Source organism: Muntiacus reevesi, chromosome 16, assembly GCF_963930625.1.
Source record: "Muntiacus reevesi chromosome 16, mMunRee1.1, whole genome shotgun sequence".
In the NCBI taxonomy this organism is placed as follows: domain Eukaryota; kingdom Metazoa; phylum Chordata; class Mammalia; order Artiodactyla; family Cervidae; genus Muntiacus; species Muntiacus reevesi.
In genome coordinates, this window is record NC_089264.1 from 54,918,684 (window position 1) to 54,945,406 (window position 26,723).

The 26,723-nt window shown below is 38.7% G+C and overlaps 1 protein-coding gene across 1 annotated transcript in view; it reads right to left on the bottom strand.

The window, feature by feature from the left end:
* The window catches only part of RFC1 (replication factor C subunit 1), a 69,206-nt gene extending 44,666 nt beyond the window's left edge, over positions 1-24,540 (bottom strand). The window contains exons 1-4 of the mRNA XM_065907060.1: positions 24,400-24,540; positions 12,591-12,719; positions 6,315-6,390; positions 3,191-3,313 (exon numbers count right to left, since the gene is read on the bottom strand). Of these exons, the coding sequence (XP_065763132.1) occupies positions 3,191-3,313; positions 6,315-6,390; positions 12,591-12,719; positions 24,400-24,402 (331 nt within the window). The 5' untranslated portion in view covers positions 24,403-24,540. The remainder of the gene's footprint in view (positions 1-3,190; positions 3,314-6,314; positions 6,391-12,590; positions 12,720-24,399) is intronic.
* Between the last annotated feature and the right edge of the window lie 2,183 nt (positions 24,541-26,723).

The following is a 26,723-nucleotide window of genomic DNA, read 5'->3' on the forward strand; positions in this document are numbered from 1 at the left end:
CTCACTTCATTTCTGATCTCATTATGCTAATTTTATTGCAGACTTCTTTTTAACAGTCTCATTCTCTTTTATGAAGGGGAGGAAAAGGGCTTATCTTTCCCCTATTCACCTATCATTCGAAGGTATAAAAAGGTATGAGAAGATAAAACAGACAAAAAAAAAGTTAGCTTCTTTCCTATATCTCAACTCTAAGAAAAAGCAGAAAACTATATAATAGCATCATATTAGATGGATACGTTGTACCCCAAGATTCTCTGAAAAAACCAGGAGACAACGTTCACTTTCACACGCACATACCCTTGGCAGAATGACATAAAAACTGTCTAATGGTCATAAAATTTTCAGATAAGATGTCAGTTATCTCCTCAGAAAATAACATTCAAAAATACCTGGTCTGAAATAAACAGTCCCATGTTAAAGAAAATCTGAGACCAGAGCTTAAATTGTCTGACCTTTCTGTGTACCTAAAAATCACAAGATAAGGATAGCCTTGATCCCCGGGTTGAAGGCCATCGCTGTCTGCCCACTAACTTTGACGTTTTCAGGGTGTCACTGGAAAGCCTGATCACACCACCTTCAGTTACATAATAAACCTATCACCTTACTGGTTTTAGTATCCTTCCCACATATTTAAAACTTGACAAAGGTGGCCAGATGTTGAGGGGGCCCTTTAATGGAAGACTGCATTTGCACAACGTGCCTGAGCAGATATTTAGCAACAAAACAGGTTCAAAAGTCAACCTGCCACAAACCATAATGAAGAAACATCTCAGCTTACAAAAAATGTCATAGAAAATATGCTCATGCCACTTACGATTTTCCCTTTGGTATTTGAACAACTTTATCAAATATGCAAATGTTTCAGAGAGCCTGCAAAGCTCATCTGTGGGCTTCTTTTGTTTTTATTTTTCCCTTTTGACATCTGGCTATTTATGTTTCAGGCACTGGGTCTGGCCCTTTCATGCGCATCACCCTGTTAGGCTGTCCCAACTGTCCTATTCAATGAGAGTTTCTGCTTTACTGAAAGGGAGGCAGAGTCACTGACCTTTAGCCCTTTAGAGTTAGATGGGAACCAAGGATGTATCCCCCCAGGCAGGGCTTTTTTCAGCCTCTTTCTGTAACACAAGGACATCTTTCCTGTTTCATTCCCTACTTACTGACCAATTTATCTATCATGGGTACCTTCACGCTCTCAAGTACCAGCTCAAACATGTAATAAAATTCCAGTAACACTAAAACATGAAAGGTGAATTGTAGGGTATGTGAATTCTATCTCAATAAAGCTGATGCTAGGAAATAAAAAAAAATTAAACATAAGCAGGATAATAACATCAACTTTCTAATTATCCTAATAGTAAATCATAGACCGCATGGCTGAACCACAGGTAATCCAAAAACCTAATCTATAACTCATCTCTCAAATGTTTATAAATCAGTCCCTTACTATTGCTACCTTTTTAAAATACTTATTACTTCACTCAGAGATTACCGTAAGAGTCTCAGCCTCCCCAAATATTATTTTTCCATTTTCCCTGCTGCGTTAAACTAAATTCTAGTTTTCAAGGTCTCCCCTAAACTGGCCTCATATGCCACTCATATTGCTCATCATGTGGGCAAGCAATCTCCTTGGGGTCCTACGCACATGCCAAGCCTTGTGCTGCATGCTGTGCCTTAAATAATCCCATCCTATTGGCCAGACGGGCTTGCCTCGTGGCTCAGGGGTGAGGAATCTGCCTGCCAATGCAGGAGACATGGGTTTGACCCCTGGGTCAGGAAGACTCCCCTGGAGAAGAGAATGACAATCCACTCCAGTATTCTTACCTGGGAAATCCCATGGACAGAGGAGCATGACAGGCTACAGTCCACTGGGTTGCAAAAGTCAGACACAACTGAGATTAAACAACAACCAGACATATTCTTTCCCTCCATCACTTGCTCATCCTTCAAGGATTAGACCAAATCCTACCCTCTCCATTAAGCTGTCTCCCTAACTAGTGCATACTGCAGCCTCAGGCAATTCCTACAGTACTTAGGAGTCTTTAGTCCTATCTTTATATCCCCAGCACCGAGTAACCAGGATGGAAAAGACAATCAATAAAAGCCTGTTGAATGTAAGCTGTAATATGCTGTCCCAAAATAATTATGTGGCTTTTACCCTATCTCTTCAAACCAGGTGTATTCACTTCACTGGCAACACAAGTAGCTGAGTGCTAAAAATAATGCTGCCAGAGGTTTACCTCAAGATGAACAAGCCAATGAGGTGTACCAGATGCTCTCATGGCCTGCAAGCATTTTTATCAGGAACTGATTCAACAGGCTCTGTGAATTTGAAGAGTCTCCTCTAGGAGTTAACAATGCTCAAATCAAAATGACTTTATAACAAATCCATCCTAATTTTTTTTTCCCCAAGATGACAATGTAATTCAGGGTCTCTCACTATAAAAGAATACTGCAGTGTTTTTTTTTTTCATTTATTTTTATTAGTTGGAGGCTGATTACTTCACAACATTTGCAGTGGGTTTTGTCATACATTGACATGGATCAGCCATGGAGTTACATGTATTCCCCATCCCGATCCCCCCTCCCACCTCCCTCTCCACCCGATTCCTGAGAATACTGCAATTATTTTATATACTATGACAATTATTTATTCTATGACATCTTAAGATTAGTGTACATTTATAAACGTCTTGTTTTTGGACCACTCAAAACAGATCAAATAAATATAAACACAAAAACAAGCATATTTTTAAAGTCACTATTAAATCTTTAGGGTCACCACAGAATATGAGGAATTCAAGTCACAAGATTACAGATTAGAAGGCACAAAATTGCAGTCATTATATACTTAGGATTGCTGCGACCTTAAAAGGTAAAAAAAAAGAAAAAGTTCTTAAACAATCCAATAATAGTTTAATGTATGATTCAAGACATAGTATCAATATATATGCTTTGATATGGAGCCCTTTAAAAAAAAATTCCAAGAAACAACTACCCTGTTATTGGCCCTCAACTCACAGGAAACGCCAAAGATAATTACAGCCTTCCCCTGGTAAGTACAATTCTACACAGAGAAAAAGGCAACTGAAGTTCAGTTCAAAGCGAAGGAGATACACGCAGATACCAAGACAAGCTCAAGAACATAAGACAGTGCACTTCCCTCTAAAACAAATAGACTTAGCTCCCTTACCTGTTTCTGAAATGTACGTAACAGGATCCTGCTGTCGGGTTTTGGCAGGTTTAGAAGACAGTGGTGATTTTTCTGGTCGCTTTTTGGCATTTTTTACCTGCACAGTTTCCTCTGATTCTGAATCTGAATACAAGAGGAAAAGAAAAACTTTGAAAAGAAATAGTATTGATATAGTGTGCTTTTAAGTTTTTTATTGGAATTTATTATTGCCTTATAACATTGTGTTAGTTTCTGCTAACACAAGTGAATCAGCCATAGTCATACATCCTCTTGGACCTCCCTCCCACCCTATCCCCATATAGTTTGCTTTTTAAAGTAGGGTTGTTGTTTTTTTTGCCATGAAACACAGCCTGTGGGATCTTAGCTTAACCAGGGATCGAACCCAAGCCCACAGCAGTGAAAGCACCAAGTCCTAACCACTAGACCTAACCTAAGGGAATTACCTTAAAGTGATTATTATTAATCAATTCCTCAAGATTCTTTTCCAAACAAATCTCTTTTTTAAATTCTCATAGATTATCACTAGACAGTGGTTAAGCCTTTCTATTGCTGCAGTAATAAATCAACACAAACTTACTCTCTTAAAACAACACAGATGTATTATTCCCAGTTCTGGAGGTGAGAAATCCAACTTGGGTCTCTGGACTAAAATCAAGCATCAGGACTGCTGTGATCCTTTCTGGATACTATACAGAGGAACCCACTTCCTTGCCTTTTCCAGTTTCTAGTGTCTTGCAAGCATTCCTTAGTTCATGGCCCCTCCCCCTTCCTCCATCTTCAAAGACTGCAGCATTAGGCCAAGTCCTTCACACTGCCATCTCCCCAGTTTTCTGACCTCCTCCCACAGTCAATTTCTAAAGCTCCTCTTCTGCCTTCCTCTTCTTTGTGACTGCACTGGGCCCATCCAGATAATCTCCCCACATGAAGGTCGCCTGATTATCAACCTCAACGTCACCTACAATTTTAATGCCACCTCTTTGGCCATGCAGCCGGACATATTCACAGGTTCTAGTAACTAGGGTGTGGGCATCTCTAGGGGCCATTATTCTGTCTACCACAGTCTAATCACCCAGAGCACTTAAATACAAATCAAGACCAAGTATAAATACCTAGTGTATGTCTGGTACAAAACAGGAGTTTCAGAAATTTCAGTGTCCCTCCTCTGCCTCTCACCACACATTTATAAATCCTGTCTCATACAGTTCTAAAATGTATCAATTATATTTCCACTTTCCCAAAAGATAGAAACTTATAGGGAATAGGGATATGTACTTATTTCAAATTCTTTATTATATACAGCAGTAAAAGACTCACAATAATCATTCAAGTACTTTTAGAACCTTTGCTATCACTGTCAAAATCCTGATAACCTGTAAGTGCTTCCTTAGGTTACATTCTTAATTTTAAGAATTCATACTGGATAGACCTCCAAAAGAATCAAAATCTAAAACTTTTACCATTACTTTAGCATACCATAAAAGGCATGCATAAAATGTATGTTCCCTATCTTAAAAATACAGTTGACCCTTGAATATGGGTTTGAATTGCACATGTCCCCTTGTACACAGATTTTTTTCCTTTTTTTTTTTTTTTAAGTTCTACCACTTTATTGCTACCAACCCATCTCCCTCCACCCTCGGGCACACATGCTCAGTCATGTAAACCCATGGACTGGAGCCCGCCAGGCTCCTCTGTCCATGGACTTTTCCAGGCAAGAATACTGGAGTGGGTTGCCGTTTCCTTCTCCGACACAGATTTTTTCAAATAAATATGTTGAAAAAAACTTTGGAGATTTGCAACAATTTGAAAAAACAGACAAACCACATGCTTAGAAATACTAAAAAAAAAGATTAAGAAAAAGCTATGTCATGAATGCAGGAAATATATGTAGATAGTAGTCTATACTTACATAGGTATAAGGTGATCTTTAATATAAAATTAATCTGTTAGTTTTCTGTTCTATAACATTGCTTTCAAAGAATTACACTACTATAAAGTATGCCTCTCTGTAACTGGGTAAACTGCATAAGAGCCTATTTATCATAACAGGTAAGTGGGTTTTTTAATGTAACAATGTTTCCAATACTGTATTACGAATATGACAGTGTTACAGTCATACCATATGCCAAAATTTTGTTAACAGATTCATTAGTGCATAGGCTAGGCTATCATGAAGCAATCCTATCAATTACACAGGGCTACCATAAAACAATCATACTGCTGCTTCTTCATTATTAAAGCATGAATTGTTATACCTGTAAATACAAATTTCCTTTTCACATCATCTTTTGATTTCTGATGTCAAGAGTTAGTAATACATATAACATCTACATCTGTATTATATTAGAGTTAGTAATATGTATAACATCTACAGTATTTTTTATTAGACAATATTGATGTAGGTACTGAGATTCATCTTGTAAACAGATGACATAAACTTATAGTATCAATAATTACAGTACAGTACAGTAAATGTATTTTTCTTAACATTCCCTTATTAACATTTTCTTTTCTTTAGCTTACTTTATTGCAAGAGCACAGTATAAAATACATATACAAAATATGTGTTAATTGACAGTTTATGGTGTTGGCAAGGTTACTAATCAACAGTAGACAATTAGTATTTAAGTTTGGGGGGAATCAAAAGTTCTATGTAGATTTTCAATTGAAAGAGGTGTCAGAACCCCAACCCTCATATTTTTCAAGTCAATCTTACAGTCAAAGTTTTAAAAGTGTTTTTGTTCCTTTTTAACTGCAACAAAAAAGGACCAAATGAAAAGGACAAAAATGAAGTTTTAGATCTTTGTTTGTAAAGCAACATTTTTTGGCACTCTTTCAAATTCAGTTTCCAAGAACCTCAGCTGAAAGAGAAGCTAATACAAATACTTTAGCATATTCAAAGTAAGTTTTAGACATGCCAAATATACCAAATCTCCACAGAACAAAACCCTATTAACATATTCCAGCTCTGATAAATTCTGTAGTATAATAAAAGTTGTCTTCAGCTTTACTTGAACACAGAGCCGTCTTCTCACAGCACTTATTAACATTATAGAGAACATCAGCTCTAGCAGATACAAAATGAAAATTTTTAAACTTGAAAACTCCTGAAAAGAAATATTACCCGAATCATAGATGATCCTCTTTTTCTTGTTTGACTGCTTCGGCTTGAATTCCTCTTCTTTACAAGAACTATTTACCTATAAACATCGCAGTATAGTTAGAATGCAAGGCAGCCTATATCACTTAGCCATTTTTTCCTCATTAGATTTGAGCTCAGTAGTTCACAACCAGAGAAACCCTGCCGCTACCGGAAACACTGTCACTTGTCATACTGGGGTGGGGTGTTACGGGTATAAAACGGGCAGATAAGGGAGGCTGTCAAACATTCTACAATGCACAGGACAGTGCTCCACAACAGTGAATGATCTCACCCCAAATGCCAGTAATGCCCCGATTAGGCTAAAGAACAGGCCAGTGTGTGCCTGCATGCTAAGTCACTTCAGTCGTGTCAGACTCTTTGCGACCTTATGGACTGTAGCCCGCCCAGACTCCTCTGTCCCTGTGGATTTTCCAAGCAAGAATACTGGAGTGGGTTGCCATTTCCTTCTCCAGGGGATTTTCCCAACCCAGAGATCAAACCTGCATCTCTCAGGTCTCCTGCATTGGCACACGGGTTCTTTACCACTAGAGTACCACCTAAGAAACCCTAAAGACTAGGCCAAACCCATCATCAAAAAGATAAAGAGATCACAAATGCCGGTGTGGATGTGGATAAGAGGGAACCCTTGTGCACTGCTGGTGGAACTGCAAATTGGAGCAGCCACTATGAAAAACAGCATGGAGGTTTTTCAAAAAACTAAAAATAGAACCAACTACCATATGACTAGCAATTCCACTTCCGAGAATATATCCAAAGGAAGAAAAAACACTAACTTGGAAAGCTATCTGCACCCACATGTTCATAGCAGCATTACTTACAAAAGCCAAGACATAGAAACAACCCAAGTGTGAGTCAATGAATGAATGGATAAAGAAGCTGTGAATATATGAATATTACTCAGCCATAAAAAATAAGGGTATCCTACCATTTCTAACAACACGGAAGGACCTTGAAGGCATTTTACTAAGTGAAATAAATCAGAGAAAGACACATACTGTATATCTCACTGTACATAGAAGCAAAAGCAAACAATAAAAAAGCATGAACTCATAAAAAAAGAGATCAGATCTGTGGTTACCAGAGGCAGGGTGGGGGGACCTGGAGGAAGGTGGTCAAAAGGTAAAAACTTTCAGTTATAAGATAAATAACACATTCCTAGGAAAGTGATGGACAACATGACTGTAGTTAACACTGCCATATGATAAACAGGAAAGTTTAAGAGGGCAGATCCCAAGAGTTCTTAACACAAGGAAAAAACTTTTCTTCCTTTTCATTGTACATATATGAGATGACGGATGCTAACTGGACCCATGTGATAATCATTTCATAATATGTGTAAATCAAACTATCATGCTGTACACCTCAAATGTATAGGTGATGTAAGTCAGTTAACTTCTCAGTAAAACTGGGAGGGGGGAGAATAAGCCAGATAATAACTACACCAGATGGGAAAGAGAGGATTGTAGAGAAAGCTGTATTATTATCATTATTCAGTTCCACTTTCAACACTAACTTAAGTATAACAAAGAGTAAAAGGATGTCACATACTAAAAGGCAAGTGCTTCCTGAAAATGAAAAACTGAGACAGAAATAAAAGCTAAGGAGTTGTGGGCCTACCACGACTCAATGCCTGGTGGAAAACTAAATAAAACCAAGGCAAAGGGTATTAATAGTTATATTTCTTAGTTATATATACATTTGTAACATATACATAAAGTATTACTAATGTTTTGTAGGTAATACAACACATTTCTCACACATTCAAAATTTCCCAAAAAGAATCGAGAGCAGATAGTTTAAAAAAAAAACCAAACTGACTATAATCAATTACAAGATACAAATGTTTCTATCCATTATAACAAAACTTCAAAAAATATAAGAACAATCAACTAGCTTGGAAGAAAATGAGATGAATAAACCATTGTAATTAAAATATGCCACCGAACTAGAGGACAGCAATAACTCAAAAGTAAGATAAAGGGATACCCCAGAAGAGAGCCACAGAAAAGGAGCTCCAAATTCTGCCAATAATCTTGGCCCAAATCTGTGACTGTCTCCTGAACTACATGTGCATGCAACAACCTCAAGTGCCGACCTAACGTTTAAAAAAAAAACAACAAAGATTTCAGATGCTGCTCATAACAGGGTGTACAAGACTTTGGAGTTTGAGTTCAGCCAAGTTAACTGCCTGCTAAACTAGAAGAATCAACATCTTATGGAGGAAACAACAGAATCCAGAGTTATTACTCTGTAAAATTTACACTATCCAAGGTAAATCCAAAATAACCATACATACAAACAAACAGGAGATGCGACCTGTGATGGTTAATTCTATCTGTCAACTTGACTGCGCCACAAGGTACCATTTATTTCATCAAACAAGATCAACTCGACTTTGCCTTGCCAGGTTTCGGACTTGCCTGACACCTGTCACCCCTTCCTTCCCTCTGATTCCTGCCTGTAGAAATGGGAGTGTGTATTCTATGCCTGTCCCACTATTATACCTGGGAAGCGCATACTTTGTCTGGTTTCAGACGTTCAAGCTGGAGAAAACTTTTGACTCAGAATGCACCATACCTCAAGTCTCACCCATATCTGATTTAGATGATATTTAGCTGAACCATTGGATTTCAGACCTTAGAGAGCTGATAATGCAACGAGTTAAGACTTTGTGGGGACTTTAGAATGAAAAGAAGGTATTTTTCATGCGAAAAGAACATGAATTGGGGGCGGCTACTGTCAGAATATGATGGAATGAACGCTTGTATCCTCCCAAAATTCATATGTTGAGTCTCTGACCCTCCAACATGGCCATATTTGGAGACGGAGTCTCTAAAGAAATAACTCAGGTTAAATGAGGTCATAAGGGTATTCTGGTAAGTTAGGGTCCTTATAAAAGAAGACACCAGAGAGCTCACATGTACATGCCCACTCTCTCAACCTCTCTCCCCCCACATGCTCACACCAAGATAAGGCTGTGTGAAGACCCAGCAAGAGGGTAGCAGTCTGTAAGCCAGAAAGAGAACTCTCAACAGAAACTGAATGGGTTGGAACCTCAATCACAGATTTCTAGCTTCCAGAACTGTACGAAAGTAAATTTCTGTTGTTTAAGTCAGTCAGTCGATGGTATTTTATGGTAGACCAAAGTGACTAATACATGACTCAAGATAAAAAGGTACTTAACTGAGACCAATCCAGATGTCAGAATTAGCAGGCAATTCTAGAATTGAAATATATAATACTTAAAATAAAATATTCACTACAAAGGCAAATTGGAGATGACAGAAAAATCAAAAAACCTGAAGACAGTAATAAAGAAATTATCCAATCTGAAGTACAGAAAAGAAAAAGAATAATAATGAATAAGCCTCAATTAGAGGATGAGATGTAGAGTACATCATGAGAAATGCTGGAGTAGATGAAGCACAAGATGGAATCAAGACTGCCGGGAGAAATATCAACAACCTCAGATATGCAGGTGACACCACCCTTATGGCAGAAAGTGAAGAAGAACTAAAGAGCCTCTTGATGAAAGTGAAAGAGGAGAGTGAAAAAGTTGGCTTAAAGCTCAACATTCAGAAAACTAAGATCATGGTATCCGGTTCCATCACTTCATGGGAAATAGATGGGGAAACAGTGGAAACAGTGGCTGACTTTATTTTGGGGGGCTCCAAAATCACTGCAGATGGTGAGTGCAGTCATGAAACTAAAAGACACTTACTCCTGTGAAGGAAAGTTATGACCAACCTAGACAGCATATTAAAAAGCAGAGACAAAAAAAAAAAAAAAAAGCAGAGACATGACTTTACCAACAAAGGTCCATCTAGTCAAGGCTATGGTTTTTCCAGGGGTCATGTATGGATGTGAGAGTTGGACTATGAAGAAAGCTGAGTACCAAAGAGGTGATGCTTTTGAACTGTGGTGTTGGAGAAGACTTGAGAGTCCCTTGGACTGCAAGGAGATCCAACCAGTCCATCCTAAGGGAGATTAGTCCTGGATGTTCATTGGAAGGTCTGATGCTGAAGCTGAAACTCCAATACTTTGGCCACCTGATGCAAAGAACTGACTCATCTGAAAGGACCCTGATGCTGGGAAAGATTGAGGGCAGGAGGAGAAGGGGACAACAGAGGATGAGATGGTCAGATGGCATCACTGACGCAATGGACATGAGTTTGAGTAAACTCCAGGAGTTGGTGATGGACAGGGAGCCCTGGCGTGCTGCAGTCGATGGGACTGCAAAGTCAGACACGACTGAGCAACTAAACTAACTGACTGACTGACTGACAGGATGAGATAACTGGATGGCATCACCAACTCAATGGACAGAGTTTTGAGCAAACTCTGGGAGTGAAGGACAGGGAAGCCTGACATGCTACAGTCCATGGGATCGCAGAGTCAGACACGAGTCAGAGGCTAAACAACAACAAGCCTCAATTATCTGTGGTGCAATTCCAAAATTCTAATGTATATACATATAAGTGTGTGTGTGTGCATATGCGTGTGTGTATGTATGTGTGTATATATATGTGTGTGTGTGTGTATATATATAAGGACTCTTCTATAAGAAGAGGAGAGAATGAAGCAGAAATATATTTGAAGAAACAATGGTAAAAAATTACCAAATTCAAAAAAAGATATAAATTTACAGACTCAGAAGCTCAGAAACCCTAAACAGTATAAATACAAGAAAACGATACCCAAGTACTCCATGGGCAAGGCTGAAACTCAAAGATAAAATCTTTTAAAGCAGCATGAGAAAATAATACAATACATACAAGAGAAAACAATATAAATGACTGCTAACATCTCACGAGAAAAAAATGGAGACCAAAAAAAGAAAGAATGGAACACCTTTAAAGGGCTGAAACAAAAAGCTATCAATCCAAAACTCTATATCTAGCAAAAATATCCTTCAAGAATGGAGACGAAATAAAGACATTTTTAGATAAACAAAAACAAAGAATTCACTGCCAATAGGCCTATTCTACAAGAAATGCTTAAGAAAATTTTTCAGATTTACAGAAAATGGTACAAGGGACTTCCCTGGTGGTCCAGTGGCTAAGACTCTATGCTCCCAGTGCAGGGGGTCCGGGTTCAATCCTTGCTCAGAGAACTAGATTTTACATGCAGTAACTAAGAATTTGCATGCCGCAACTAAAGATTCTGCATGCTGCCAACAAAGATTGAAAGGATCCTGTGTGCTGCAACTAAGACTGGATGCATTTAAATAATTAAATAAATAAATATATTAATTAAAGAAAATTATAGTAGATGGAAATTCAGATTTTTGATAAGAGATGGAAACACCAGAAGTGGCCAATATATGGTTAAGTACAAAAGATCAATCTTCCTCTTTTGGTTTTTTTTTTTGACACCAGAAGACTGAGTTTTTTATTTTCGTCTCACCTGGGAAATAAAAAAAGGTAATTAATGTGTTTAAATTATAATTTATTGATATTTTAATGACAGTTTAATTACATGTATTTGTAATTTTACTCTTACATGTTTTTAAAATATTGTTTAATTATTTTTATCTTATTTACAAAGTAAGTTTTTATTGAGATATAATTGACATGTAACATTGTATTTGTTTCAGGTGTACAACATGATGACTCAATATTTATATATATTCCAAAATGACCATAAGTCTAGTTAACATCCATCACCATATGTAGTCACAAACCAATTTTCCTCTGTTAATTCCTTTAAAATAACTTTGGTTTAGAGCAATAATTATTATGCTGAATGTGGAGTATTAACATATATAGATATAATTCACATGCCAATTATGGCATAAAGGATGCGGTGGTAGTAAACTGACCTGGAGAGTTGCAAAATTCTCACATTTTACACAAAGAGGAACAATATCAACTCAAATACACTACTGGCGCCACTGCCTGCTTATCATAGTGATATTATATCTTAAATTCTGTGAAGCCCAAGGAGGATAGGAAAAAGAATAAAGCTTTCCTCCAAAGCCTTCCTTCACAAGAAGCCCAATACTGGAGCTCTGTCTTTATGAGCAAACTTTAGTTAAGTTTTTGTTAAAACAGTTAACAAAAATACCAAACTATGGATGCAGTAAGCTATATTAACTAGAAATAAGTAAGACCTTATTACTTTTCTTCTTTTTCTGCTAAATGAGTTAAAATTTATATTTATATAAGGCTCTCAATATATCAAATCTCAGAACTGAGTTTATTTTATACAATTCAACATTGCATCTGGAAAACTGACCTTGATTTCCTTTATTCCTTTCTTTGCTTTTAAACTTTCTTCAGCAGACTTTGTTTTCTCATTCTTCTTTACTGTTTCACTTACAAGTTTCTTTCCACTTGGAATAACCCCAAAGAATTTTCGAATATCCTAGAAGCAAAAAAGGAGATTCATAAACAAACGTTAACTGCACAAAATTCTAATTTCAATTGTAAAAAGGAACAACTCTACATACACACTGGTGTATTCTCAGTCATGTCTTCATAATGATATAGTTCCAAGTGTGCAGCAGCATCCTTTTTATATGCAAAAATTAACTGATAAAATTACCTGAGTTAAAAATAATAAGTCTAGGGAATTCCCTGGTGGTCCAGTGCTAAGGACTCCGAGCTTTTACTCCTAAGGCCCTGGGTTCATTCCCTGGTTGGAGAACTGAGATCCTACAAGCTGAGCAGCACAGGCAAAAAGATTCAAAAATAATAACAATGTGCCTAATGAAAGTAATTTTAATTCTCAGAATCTGGCCAAAAACAGGGCAAAAATAAGCAAAGGAAATTTTTGCTAAAAATGGCACAGTTACTAAAAAGGCAAGTGGCAAGCATTTATTGATTATGCCTGCACATACCCCATCATCATAGACACACTAGGGGAAAAGACAGAGCTGAGGAACATAATCCTTGCCTATAGAATTAACACTCCAGTTTGAGAGGAGAATAACTCTTACAACCCTGATCATTTAAGACCTCTAAGAACTTTGAAATTATTTCCCCTTAAATGATTTTTCCAAATTCCAAAGGAAAAATTTTGATTACCCTTGCTTCAATTACTCTACCTGTCAAATTAATCATACTAAAACATTTACAATGTAATTTATAACTAATATCACTCATCTTTCTTATGATACATATTCTTCCTACACTTTTAGATTTTCAGTTCAATTCAGTCTCTCAATCGTGTCCACTCTTTGCGACCCCATGGACTGCAGCACACCAGGCCTCCCTGTCCATCATCAACTCCCAAAGTTTACTTAAACTCATGTTCATTGAGTTGGTGATGCCATCCAACCATCTCATCCTCTGTCATCCCCTTCTCCTCCTGCCTTCAATCTTTCCCAGCATCAGGGTCTTTTCAAATGAGTCAGTTCTTTGCATCAGGTGGCCAAACTACTGGAGTCTCAGCTTCAACATCAGTCCTTTCAATGAATATTTAGGATTGATTTTCTTTAGGATGGACTTTTAGATTTAAGCTCTGAAGAAACTGTGGTATAGAGAAAAGGTAATAGACCTTAGAGTAAGAAATCCCTGGTATGAATCTCTGCTCTAGCACATTCCAGTTGACCAAGCTATGACCTTGACTTTTAATCTGTTTTCTCATCAGTGAAGTGAGACAAATACTCCCTACACTTTAAGAGGATTAATTATGCATCTATCACAATTCTGGCTCAGTAAAAAGCTTCCCTTCTCCCTCATTTATGAACTATTATCCCTCCATATCACTGAAACATCTCCACCTACAGTTCTCTACTCACAGGCAAGGAAGGGTGTAAGGAACACAGAATATGAGAATTTAAGATCTGAATTCCAAAGAACTGGGTTCAAGAAGCAGTAGAACTATTTTCCCTATTCCTATCCTCAATGTTTATAATCCTCAGTCTTCAATCTTTTTTGCCTGTTCCAAGCTCTCTCTCTTTACTGTAGTGAGGAAAATACCTGTTAAAAAGCACTTTGTCAAGTGTAAGAAAGGTTAACAATGTTTTTCCTCGATCCTGGAGGTAATTGTCATACTCTTAAAATGTCAAAAATTCCAAAGAAGTGTGTTCTGCAAACACAGAAACACATAGCTTTGTGGTTAAGCCAATAAAGAAAACAGATAAACGAGGTACACAGACATGTTAAATTTTTTTGAAAGGTTACAGACTCCCCTGGTTTTATACCCTCTTCTGTAAATTTCCTAATATAAAAAAGTCACAAATCCATCCTAATAAAGTCTAAGATATACTGTTTGCAAAATGGTACCTTAGCTATGAAACTGAGACATTTGTGTCAGTTGCTAAAGAAAAAATAGATAATAAAAAAAGCCAGAAAGCCACAGTCTTCCGTATAATTTGCAAAGAATTGAATTTGAGGCTGACAACTACTTACTTTATTGCCTCTGGAGGAAATGAGAGTTTCACATTGGAGTTTCACTTTTAAAATTACCAAATGAGTCTTCAAATAGTGTGATTTTTCAAATACACACACACACCACACATGCACCACAGTTCAAAACTGAACATTAATAATCAGCTTAAAGTCAGTGGCGGTTTTCCATCTGTGATGGAACCACAAATACTTAAAACCACAAAGAGAAAGAAAAGAAAACATAATTCAGGAAATGGAACTATTGGTAACGTTGAGCTCTCTGACTTTTGTCTGTACCATACTGCCAATCCTGAACATTTTTGGAACCTTTTCTTCCTAAGTAATTCTTCCTATTCACAACCCCTTTCCTTTCCCTTTATTCTACCCTATTTTCCCACTCCCCATGCCCTTACACTCTGACGGCAGCAGAACAACTAAATTACAGCATCCTGATCTTAACTCAGTATCTACTAAAAATCTAAACTTTTGAAAAAGAATTTTCATTGGAATGAAAGTCATTCTACTCACACTTCTTTAGGAGTTACCTCCAAAGTGAGTAGCCATCTGGTGTACAAACATCTAAGAGAAAAAGGTCACCAATTTGACCTTAATTTATACATGACTTTACCTTACTCTTTATTAATAGACGCTACCTGGTATTCCAGGTCTTTAAAGATTTCATGAAATAGAAGAACAGGGCTAGTGACTAATCAAATTCCCAAATAATTGATCTAAACATCACTCTTACCTGCATAGAATAACAGCCCCTACCTGGTATTCCAGGTCTTAAAGATTTCATGAAATAAAAGAACAGGGCTAGTGACTAATCAAATTCCCAAATAATTGATCTAAACATCACTCTTACCTGCACAGAGTAATTCTTGCTTAGTATATGAGTAGAAAAAGGAACACGTTCTTAAATTTATTTTTATAATCTTAGCAAAGGGAAGTCCTTCCAAGCAGAACATCAAGACTAGAAACTACCCATTAAGAAAGAAAAATTTGACTATATAAAAATAAAAGATATCATAAACAAAATTTAAAAATAACATGAAAATATTAAAAAAAAAAGAAAATATCTACCACATGTTTTATATAAGAGGGCTCCTACAGATCAATAAAAGATAATCCTGTAGAAAAAAATGGATAAAAGTTACCAGTAGACAAATTATAAAAGAAATGCAAATAACCAAACAATAAAAGATGCTCAACCTGACAAATAATAGATAAATTAGAACTTGATTATTTTTCTCCTAAGTGTTAAAAGATTCATAATGCCCAGGTGTGTCAAAGATGTGGGGAAACAGATTCTCACACAATGCACTTCTAATAAAAGTAAAAATTGGTATAACCTTTCCAAGACAATCCAACAACACTTATCAAAATTTTAAATGAGCATACCCTTTGTCCCAGTATTTCACTTCTAAAAGAAACAGTAAAAGAAACAGTTTTATTTGGGGAAACCAAAAGAGTAGTAATTAACTCTTCTTACTTTCTTTCTTAATAGTTATTAATTGAACATGAGAGTTCAAATAAAGCAAAAATCACATAAACATTAACACAGATTTTAGCACAGATAGCTAATAGCAACAAGTTTCTCACACTTTTACTTACAGCTCCTGGACACAGATTTATCTCTTTTGACGATTCTATGAGGTATAAAGGCAAATACAATTATTTATCTCCATTTTGTAGGTAAGTAAGTAGAATTAAGTCTGACAAACATAAGCTTTTAGTCAGTTTTGCCACTTACTACTAGACACTTGGGCTTCCCTGATCACTCAGTTGGTAAAGAATCCGCCTGCAATGCAGGAGACCCCTGTTTGATTCCTGGGTTGGGAAGATCCCTGGAGAAGGGAAAGGCTACCCACTCCAGTATTCTTGGGTTTCCCTTGTGGCTCGGCTGGTAAAGAATCCGCCCACAATGCAGGAGACCTGGGTTCGATCCCTGGGTTGGGAAGATCCCTGGAGAAGGGAAAGGCTACCCACTCCAGTATTCTGGCCTGGAGAATTCCATGGACTGTATAGTCCATGGGGTCGCACAACTGAGCGACTTTCACTTTCACTAGACACTTGGGGGCTTCCCAGGTGGCGCTAGTGGTAAAGAACCCGCCTGCCAATGCAGGAGATGTAAGAGACATGGGTTTGATCCTGGGTCAGGAAGATCCCCTGGAGGAAGGCATGGTAACCCACTCCAGTATTCCTGCCTGGAGAATCCCATGGACAGAGGAGCCTGGCGGGCTACCATCCGTAGGGTCACAAAGAGTCAGACCGACTGAAGCAGCGTAGGACACATGCACAGGCGCCTGGGACGAATTGCTTCTCTGGCCCTCTGTTTGCTCATGACGCCACTTGCCTCACAAGATTCTTGTGGGGATTAGAGATGGCACACCAGATTGCAACCTGGTCCTCTGACTCCAAATTCCTTTCATAGTTCTCTACTTGACCACGACTGCTCCCTCATAGTTTTACCATAATTATAAGTGAAAGTCACTCAGTCACGTCCAACTCTTTGTGATCCCATGGACTATATAGTCCATGGAATTCTCCAGGCTAGAATACTGGAGTGGGTAGCCTTTCCCTTCGCCAGGGAATCTTCCGAACCTAGGGATCGAACCCAGATCTCCCGTATTGCAGGCGATTCTTTACCAGCTGAGCCACAAGGGAAGCCCAGAATACTGGAATGGGAAGCCTATCCCTTCTCCAGCAGATCTTCCCAACCCAGGAATCAAACTGGAGTCTCCTGCATTGCAGGCGGATTCTTTACCAACTGAGCTACCAGGGAAGCCCTGCTAGATCCTGATAACTCTTAGGATCTATGCAAAAGTAGCCGCACCCCATAACTAGCAATATGGCCTTTCCCTCATTATTGCTGATACATTTGATCCTTATGTGATTACAGAGAGGCACCATGCTAGGGTCTTAGGACACAAACAGGAAAAAGACCGCATAAAGTTACCTAGGAGACAAGTCAGTGTATGAAGATCAAATACAAAACAGTGCTAAGACAGAGCTAATCACAAAACTGTGAAAGCACCAGGAGCACCTAATGCAGACAGCCTCAAGGACAGAGAAGACAGACCTGAAATGGGTCCCAAAATGATTAGTAGGAGACACTTTTGACAGTCATTGAAATCTGAGTTTGAACACATTGCTATAAATTCCATACAGGAAGCTTGTCTGTCTCACTCACCTCTGTATCTCAAGTACTGGGCCAGCACCTCAGATAAGCAGATGCTTCATTAATAATGGTTAAACACATGAGTGCTTATTTCTAAGGTCACTGGCCTTCACACCTGGGCTCAGAAAGAGCGGTTCTTAACTGTGTAAAACGAAATCAACGGTAGATTTGTTCTTAAAGATTGCTTATTAAAATAAACTTTGAGATTAGTTTGTGGGCATGACTTTACCTACTGCTCTTTGCTTTAAGGAATTTTAAGCAGGTATTAAATTAACATTATTGTGTATCATTCCCCAGGAAAATTATTCAAGGTGACTCTTCTATCATATGGTACTCTTGTCACATTACGGTATTGTGGCTACAAAAAACAAAATACTTTCACTTTTAGTATAATATTCTTCTTCACAGCTTTTCTCTAAAGCCTATTAATGGCTCTCCATGAACCTTAAGTTAAAAACTTGTGATTCACATACTCACACTGCATAAGTTAACATACATCCATCTCAACATCAGGTACCCCTTAAAAACACACTGCCGCGGCTGTTTAGTCGCTCAGTCGTGACCAACTCTTGGAGGCCTCATGGACTAAAGCCTGCCAGGCTCCTCTGTCCATGGAACTTTCCAGGAAAGAATACTGTAGTGGGTTGTCATTTTCTTCTCCGGGGATCTTCCTGACTCGGAGATCGAACTCGAAACTCGAAAGATCCTCCTGCTTGGCAGGTGGATTCTTTAGCCACCTGAGCCTCCTAAATCTTGTCTCTGCTCCAGACCTCTGAGCTCCATATCCATGTAGCCAAACAGTCTGTCATCTTCACCTCTATCCAAATGCCCCAAAGGTGCCTCTAACTCATAATGTCCAAAACCAAGCTCCTATTTTGGGGGTACTTGTTGCTCTATATTTCCCACCTCAATGCACAGCACCAGCATTCACCCAAAACAGAAAAATGGGCACTGTTTTTCCTCCTCCTTCTGACCCTCCACCTCACCACCCTATCTATGCTGTCCTCTTTCTTCTATTTCTATTGCCAATGCTCTGATTCAGGGCTTCATTTATTTTATAAAAAAATATTTATCTACGTGGCTGTATTGGGTCTTAATTGGGGCACACAGGATCGCTGTTGCTCATGTGGGATCTTCCATCACGGGCTCGTCTTTGCAGCCTGCAGCCCAAGTTGCGGTGCGGGGGCTGCAGAGCGCGTGGGCTCAGCCACTGCAGCACCAGGGCTGAGTTGCAACATGCGGGATCCTAGTTCCAGGGCCAGCGGTCGAACCTGCGTCCCCTGCATTGGAAAGTAGGTTCTGAACCACTGGACCGCCAAGGAAGTCCCTACTTACTTTTTAAACAAAACCTTAAATAGGACTTACTCTGGGCCAGACAATGATTTAAACACTTTAAAAAACTAATTTAATCCACATAACAAAGTCTATGACATTCTTTAACAATTCATAGATGAAAAAAAACTGAAAATGCCAACAAGACATTTTCTAGTAAAAGTTTTGAAATATAAGACGTTCATGAAGTGAAGTGAAAGTCGTTCAGTCATGTCCAACCCTTTGTGATCCCATGGACTGTACAGTCCACGGAATTCTCCAGGCCAGAATACTGGAGTGAGTAGCCTTTCCCTTCTCCAGGGGATCTCCCCAACTCAGGGATGGAAGCCAGGTCTCCCACACTGCAGGCAGATTCTTTACCAGCTGAGTCACACAAATGTAAGCAAAAGGGAAAGATCTGTTGCAGTCTCCTACCCTAAGGTGTAACCAACAATTCTACAACACTATTAAAGAAAAGCATCGCCTATCAGGCAGCCCAAATGCAATTTTAATATACATATACATAAGTCAAGACAAAGTACCAGACCTCACCAGTACTCAAAAAAAAAAAAAATTTTAATTTTTTAAAGTTTCCAAACAGACTAATTTTTTATTAGTAGAGTTAGAGATGAAAAAAAAAATTGCAATAAATACTCCTAAACCTGAACAAAGGAAGCTATCATAATGGCCTTTTAACTTTAAAAGATCAAAGTGCAAAAGCTGATACATATTTACTTTGAAGTATAACCAAACAGCTAGTAACTTTTCCACTGCACATGGGCTCAACCTACAAACAAGTCATATCTGCCTACCAAAAATGCAAAGAGAAACCATATCATGCCGCTGTGTTCACTCACTTTGAAGAGTACAGGATTTTATGCAAAATAAGCACTGTAGTGCTCTGTGGGGTTGGCTTTACTTCTCTATTTTGAAAGTAAAGAAATATAAATATTTTTGATTAATATGTTTAATTCAGTCACCAAATCCACAAGCAGGAATTGATTATCACCAACACATTTCATAAAATCTAGCCAAATGCAAAAATCTTTAATCCTGAAAACCAGTTAAACACAAAATGACATATCTGACTAAAACTGTACATGAACAGCAGCACAGAAGAAACAAATTAAATTTTAAATTATATTAAAACCTTATGCTTTAAAAATGACAGGCAATCTGTTGAAATGTAATCCCCTAAATTCAGGAGAGAGATCCATTCTCACCACTCTTATTCAACACTCTGGTTTAAAAAAAAAAAAAAAACCCATTGGGTAAAAAATAAATTATAAAAGGCACACCAGATTGGGCAGGAAGAAGCAAAATTATTTTTATTTGCAGCTGAAATGATTTTAAGTAAAGAAAATCCTAAGGAATTTACCAAAATAAAAAACTGTTAGAATATTAAATGAGTTCTACAAGGTTGCATGATACAAGGTCAATATATAAAACCAACTGTATTTCTATACTTTTCACAAGAACAAACCAGAAATGAAATTAACAACTCCATCTATAGCATCATCAATAAGAACAAAATAGCATCATCAGTAAGAATAACATACTTACAAATAAACTTAACAGAAATGTTAAATCCATACTCTGAAAACTAAAAAATATTGTTTAAAGAAATTAAAGAAGACACAAACAAATGGAAAGATAGCCCATATTCATGGATCAGAAGACATTATGTTGTTAGGATGGCAATACTTTCCAAATTGATTTACAGATTCAATACAATCCCTAACAAAATCCTAGCTGGCTTCTTTGCTGATTCTAAAATTCATATTTTAGAAATTCAAGGGATCCAAAACAGATAAAACAATCCTGAAAAAGGTCTAAGTTGAAGGACTTATACCTCCCAATTTAAAAATGTACCACAAAGCTACAGTAATAAAACCAGTGCATTACTGGCTTTAGGGAAGACAGGCTTTTAGGAAGACAGGAAGATCGATGGAATAGAACTCAGTGTCCAGAAAGAAACCTTCACATTTATGGTAAACTGATTTTTGACAAGGAAGCCAAAACAATTCAATGGGAAAAGAACACTTTGCAAATGGTGCAGAAAAAACTGGAGACCCTCATGCAAGAAAAAAAAACAACTCGGACTCCCCCCTACTTCACACCATATACAAAACTTAACTCAAAATGGATCAACGTCCTAACTGTTAACAGCTAAACCTATAAAACTGTTAGAAGACAATAGAAGCATAAATCTGCATGACCCTGGATTAGGTAATGGGTTTCTTAGATATGACACGGAAAGCTCTGAGCAAGTGATGACTAACACTTGAATGAGTGAAAAAAAGGCAGTATTCCAAGAGGAGGAAGAGTATCCCAAGGAGAGGAAATAACAAGAACAAAAGCTGAGACAGAACCAGCTTAACACACTCAAAGAACAGATAGATGAGCCTGGAAAGGAAATAAGAGTCTTCTGGGTCAAGTACTAGTACAAATGCAAAGTTACATTATTAGTACAAAAGGGTAACAACATTGCTCCAGGGAAGCATTCATGCCATAAACTTCAATATGAAAGGTCTCCCCTAGAATGTGGCAATGAAGCAGCTTAGATGTGTTCTGACCTCTCTCTCATCCCTCAAGTCTCATGTCTGTTTAATTCAAACTTCTGCATATTTTCAATAAATAACCATGACAATCAATGAATTAAATATGTTGACATTTTTAAAATGGCATCTCTCGAGTTGTATTAATGTTTTGAGCAAATAATTAAATCCTCATAGCAATCCAAGTCATTTACATGGCTACTTTTTATTCTGTTTATTTTCATTTCAATTCCTTTAATAGACATTATATTCACATGATTCAAAAATTCAAAAGGGTAAAATGTCTCCCTCCTACCCTGCCTCTCGGACACACATATCCCATCTTTGGAGGCAACAGATGTTATCAGTGCCTTGTGTATCCTTCCCATCTTCAAGCAAATATGTATATATTCTTTTCTCTCCTTTTCTACAATAAACTGGCAGCATATTTTACATACTGTCTTATATCTTCTTTTTTCTCTTAATTATTTTGGCAACTGTTACATATCAGGGCACGAAGTTTTCTTTTTGAGGTTGCACAGTATTCCATTTTGTAAATACATAATATTTACTCCTTTGATAACTTTTAATCGGAAAAGATTTGAGAAAAAGACGCAGCTCCCAGGGCAAGAGTTGCTAACCTTGCATCTATCAAAGAGCCTCAGAAGACAAGTCAATCCCCTTAAGTGGTGTATATATGTCCTTACATATTTCTGCGGGCAGCAAACTTGCATACCATTCACATTATCAAAGGGAGAGCTGTGATCCAAACAAAAGTTACAAACTACTGTACAATATAACTTGTGTGCAGGTGTCTAATAAACATAGATTGAACAGAATTTTGGTCTAGGATCTGCTCATTTTTGTACTAAAGAGCGAACTAAACACCAATAAAATCCAAACTTGTTATGTTCTTTATAGAATCTTTTCCCTTTACAAACAGCAAAACGGATCCCTTTGACTTTTTTTGAGAAGGGCTTTATTTTTCATCTGCACCTTGAACAGGAGTACACAGAAGAACTATGTAAAGTACCTGAATGATCAAAAGTTGACTACATAAGCTATCGTTCTCCAAAACTGACAACAAAGGCATCTCTGATGCCCCTTAAACTCTTTAACATTCCACACAATCCTTCCTTAGAAATACAGATCATTAGTTATGTAGGTCTATGTTTCCTACCACATGTCAGGGACCAGAATAGAAGCTTTACATTTATTATTTTGTTTAACCTTCAAAACAATCACTCAAGGCAGCTATATTTCTCCCTTTCTAAGTTAAGGAAACATAATTTAAGAGGTTAAAGTTAAGCTATTTACTTGTTCAAAAACCACTTAATCATTAAATGGCAGAGCAATACCAAAACATCGCCTCACTCTTCCCTCCAAGACTCCAAATCTCAAGAACTTTCCACAATTACCATGCAGTGCCTTAAGTCCAAAATGTAATTACTAGCTACAGTCATTTTAGGGGGGTGGCATAATGTGGTGGTTCTAATTCTAGTTCAACCATTTATTAGTTACATCACAAAGTGTTTTAAACTCTAAAGGCCTCCTTGACCATCTGTAAAACTGGACTGCTGTGAGGTTTAAATGAGAAAAGACATATAAAACAAACAGCCCACATATCCACCTGAAGATATTTGCTACAAGCTGGCTATTACGCTGTTATCATTATTTCATCCTTCTCTGAGAAGAAACACGAAGGGCTGTAAGGTTTCCCAGTCTGGCATAAAATTACACACACAGCCCAGAATGTTGACACTGTGACAAATACACTGACTGAAGATAAAATGACTGAAAAAAATGTCTGATTATTAAGTACACTCCAGCTTAACGCAGCACGATAAACTGTCCTTTACATTAAAATATTTCAAACACACACTAGTATCTACTGCCATTCTAGCATGAATGTTTTGTTTTGACGGCTGCATAATTATTTTACTATTTATATGGTTTATGCAGAATTATACGCCGAGGGTTTTTTAAGATTATTTTTAACATCAGGTGACAAGCGATGACAGCTGTCAAATGCATTACAGCTGCTCCTCCCAGGTTTGCCCTCCCTCCTGTAAACCGTATTATTCCTTTAACTTCTGTGAACCCATCTGAACAAAATAAAATCATCCTCCCCGTGCCCTCGATCTCAAAACGGCTCCCTGATGGGCATTTCGCGGAGCCGCTAAAGAGGAAAGGACGAAAACTGAAGGCTGAGAAACTTATGCATGAGAGCATTTCGCAGCGCTATTAAAGACGAAAGTTGAAGGCCTGAAACTTGTTCAGCAGAAAGGAAGTTTGTTCGATTCTTCCTCTCTGACACCCAAAGCTTGAAATCAACACTTCAGGCAGGACTCAAACCGAGGCTGGAGACAACACTCAACAGGAAAAGCAACTTCACCCCTGAGCCCCCCAAACCCCCTTCAGGACTCCCTTCCTCCCTCCCTTCCCCCAACAGTGGGAAAGCATGAGGCTGCCGCGCAGCCAAGAGCGCTGCGCGCTGGCTGCGGCCGAGAGCTGAAGCCCGCCGTGGAAGGAAAGCTGTGCGCCTCTTTCGTGCCCTCGTTCCCTTCCGGAGCCACGCATCCCGGTCCTCCCAGACCCGCCGCGCCGGGAGCGCCAGGTCCACGCCCTGCCTGCAGACTCTCCCCAGCCCCCCAGCCGCGAAGCCTTTCCCAAGGGCTCACCATTGCAGCCCACGGATGAACGCGCGAGCAAGCAGGCCCGGCCGGCTGGGGGATCCGTTACCGGGGCTCGGGACCCATTGGCGCCAACAACTTCTCCCGCGAAGTGGAAGGAGGTCGAGGCAGCGGCGCCCGGTGATGACGTCAGGGGCGCGCAGCTTCCTCTAGGTCCCGGCGAGAGGCGGGAGGCGCTACGTGAGCCCAGGTGCGGCCCTTGAGGCCGCCGGGACGCTGGCGTTGCAAGGGGCCGCGATATCGCGGCCCGAGCCCCGTTTTGCGCCTTCGGCTTTTGGTAGGGGCCCTCAACTGGGGAGGTCTCGAGGTCGATGTCCTCCGAGGGCGGGCACGTTTGGAGGTTTCATTGCCCTCCTTAGTAGCTTTAAAATGTTTGTATATTTTTTTTAAATGTTTCTATTACCAGCCGCAGTAAGGCAAACATTTCAGGTGTATGTTTCACAAATTACATTTTAGCATCTATTCTGAAATAAAAATTTCACCAAACAGTATTTACCCTGATCTTTTAAATGTTTGACCGATCCAGTTGGTTTTGCTCGCCTACTTTTAAGTGGAGACCCACAGTTTGAAAACACTTTTACGATAATTTTATATTGTATAATTCCAGAACAAAAAAGAGTTTGATAAAATAGTCATTACCACCCACTGCATTTTATAAATGAAAAATATAACGCCCAAACAAGCTAGGGGCGCTAACTGGGAATCTAGGCCTCCAAATTCCCAAACCTACCTCGGCTGTTGCTGCGTCTCTCGAAGAAGTGTGCTGGAAGCCAAGGCATAAACGAGGTCATCTCCCAAGAAGAGCGATGATCCCGAAAGCTTTGGAGTAAACAAGTTTTATATTAATAGATAAGCAATGGCATTTTGGAATAGAATGCGACATTTGCATACAATTTTAAGAGAAAACCTTGGACCTCAGGTAGTTTAATGGGAAGAGCAGTATCTCCAGGTTTGGCCCTAGACTTTCAAATCCTTATCCACCCTCACCCACCCCTTGTTCCATCTTGCATTTTATCACACCCAGTATCTCTGCAATGAAAGATGGCAAAGCCTTCAGGAGTGAAACAGGGTGAGGTGGAGCTAGTGGTAAAGAACCCGCCCGCCAACGCAGGAGACATAAGAGACCTGGGTTCATTCCCTGGGTCAGGAAGACCCCCTGGAGGAGAGCATGGCGATCCACTCCAGTGTTCTTGCCTGGGAATCCCCACGGACAGAAAAGCTTGGAGGGCTACAGTCCACAGCCTCGCAAAGAGTCAGACAGAACTTAAGCAACTGAGCATGCACACCCAGAGAGCTCCTATGTATTAACTGCACAGCATGGTGTGTGCCAGACAGGCAGCCATGGACTACCCCACTTTAACGCACCTGATACCTACAGTGACACTGGCTACTATTATCATCCACAATTTACAAAGGAGTAAAGTATTCTCATGAACAGAGCCTCAGTGCATTGGACCCTCTGATGCCAATATGCCAGGATTCCTAGCCCTGCCACGTGCCAATTGTGTGACCATGGGCATGTTACTGTGCCTCAGTTTCCTCAACTGCAAAACAATGATGATAGTTCTGTGTTCCTTGTAGGGTTATTATGAAACTGTTCCTGGATAAGTGATAATTTTTAAAAAATCAGTTGTTATTATTATTATTATCATTATTACACAAAGCTGGGTAATATCAAAAGAGATAGTTCCAAAAATGAATATACCTACTCCACAGTTTTGCTTAGGAAAATACTTGATTGGGGAGGAAGGGAATCAAATCTTTTGAGAAATCAATAAAAACTACTCCCCAGAAAAATGTACATGGCAGACACATCACAAAAGGTTTTGCCTGTAATTTCAGAGAACCTAAACCAATTTACAGTGTTCATTGTGTTGTAAAATAAGCAAATAAGTGAAAGTCGCTCAGTCATATCTGACTGTTTGCGATCCCATGGACATCCAGTCCATGGAATTTTCCAGGCCAGAATACTGGAGTGGGTAGCTGTTCCCTTCTCCTGGGGATCAAACCCAGGTCTCCTGCATTGCAGGAGGATTCTTCACCAGCCAAGCCACCAGGGAGACCCAAGAAAATAAGATGTATGCTAAAACATTTACATAGCTTTTACATTATACAAGTTTAAACTTTTGCATTTCTTTTTTAGTATTTTGAAGCCTTCCTTGAACTTAGGCAAGACTTAAATCAACAGACTAACTACTAGAAAGAACTGAATTTGTTGGATTGTTTTCTTTAGGAACATTTACTTGGAGCTATCCTATCTCAGAAATGTACCAGATTTGAAATGGCTATATATGTTTGATGCTCCTCCCCAG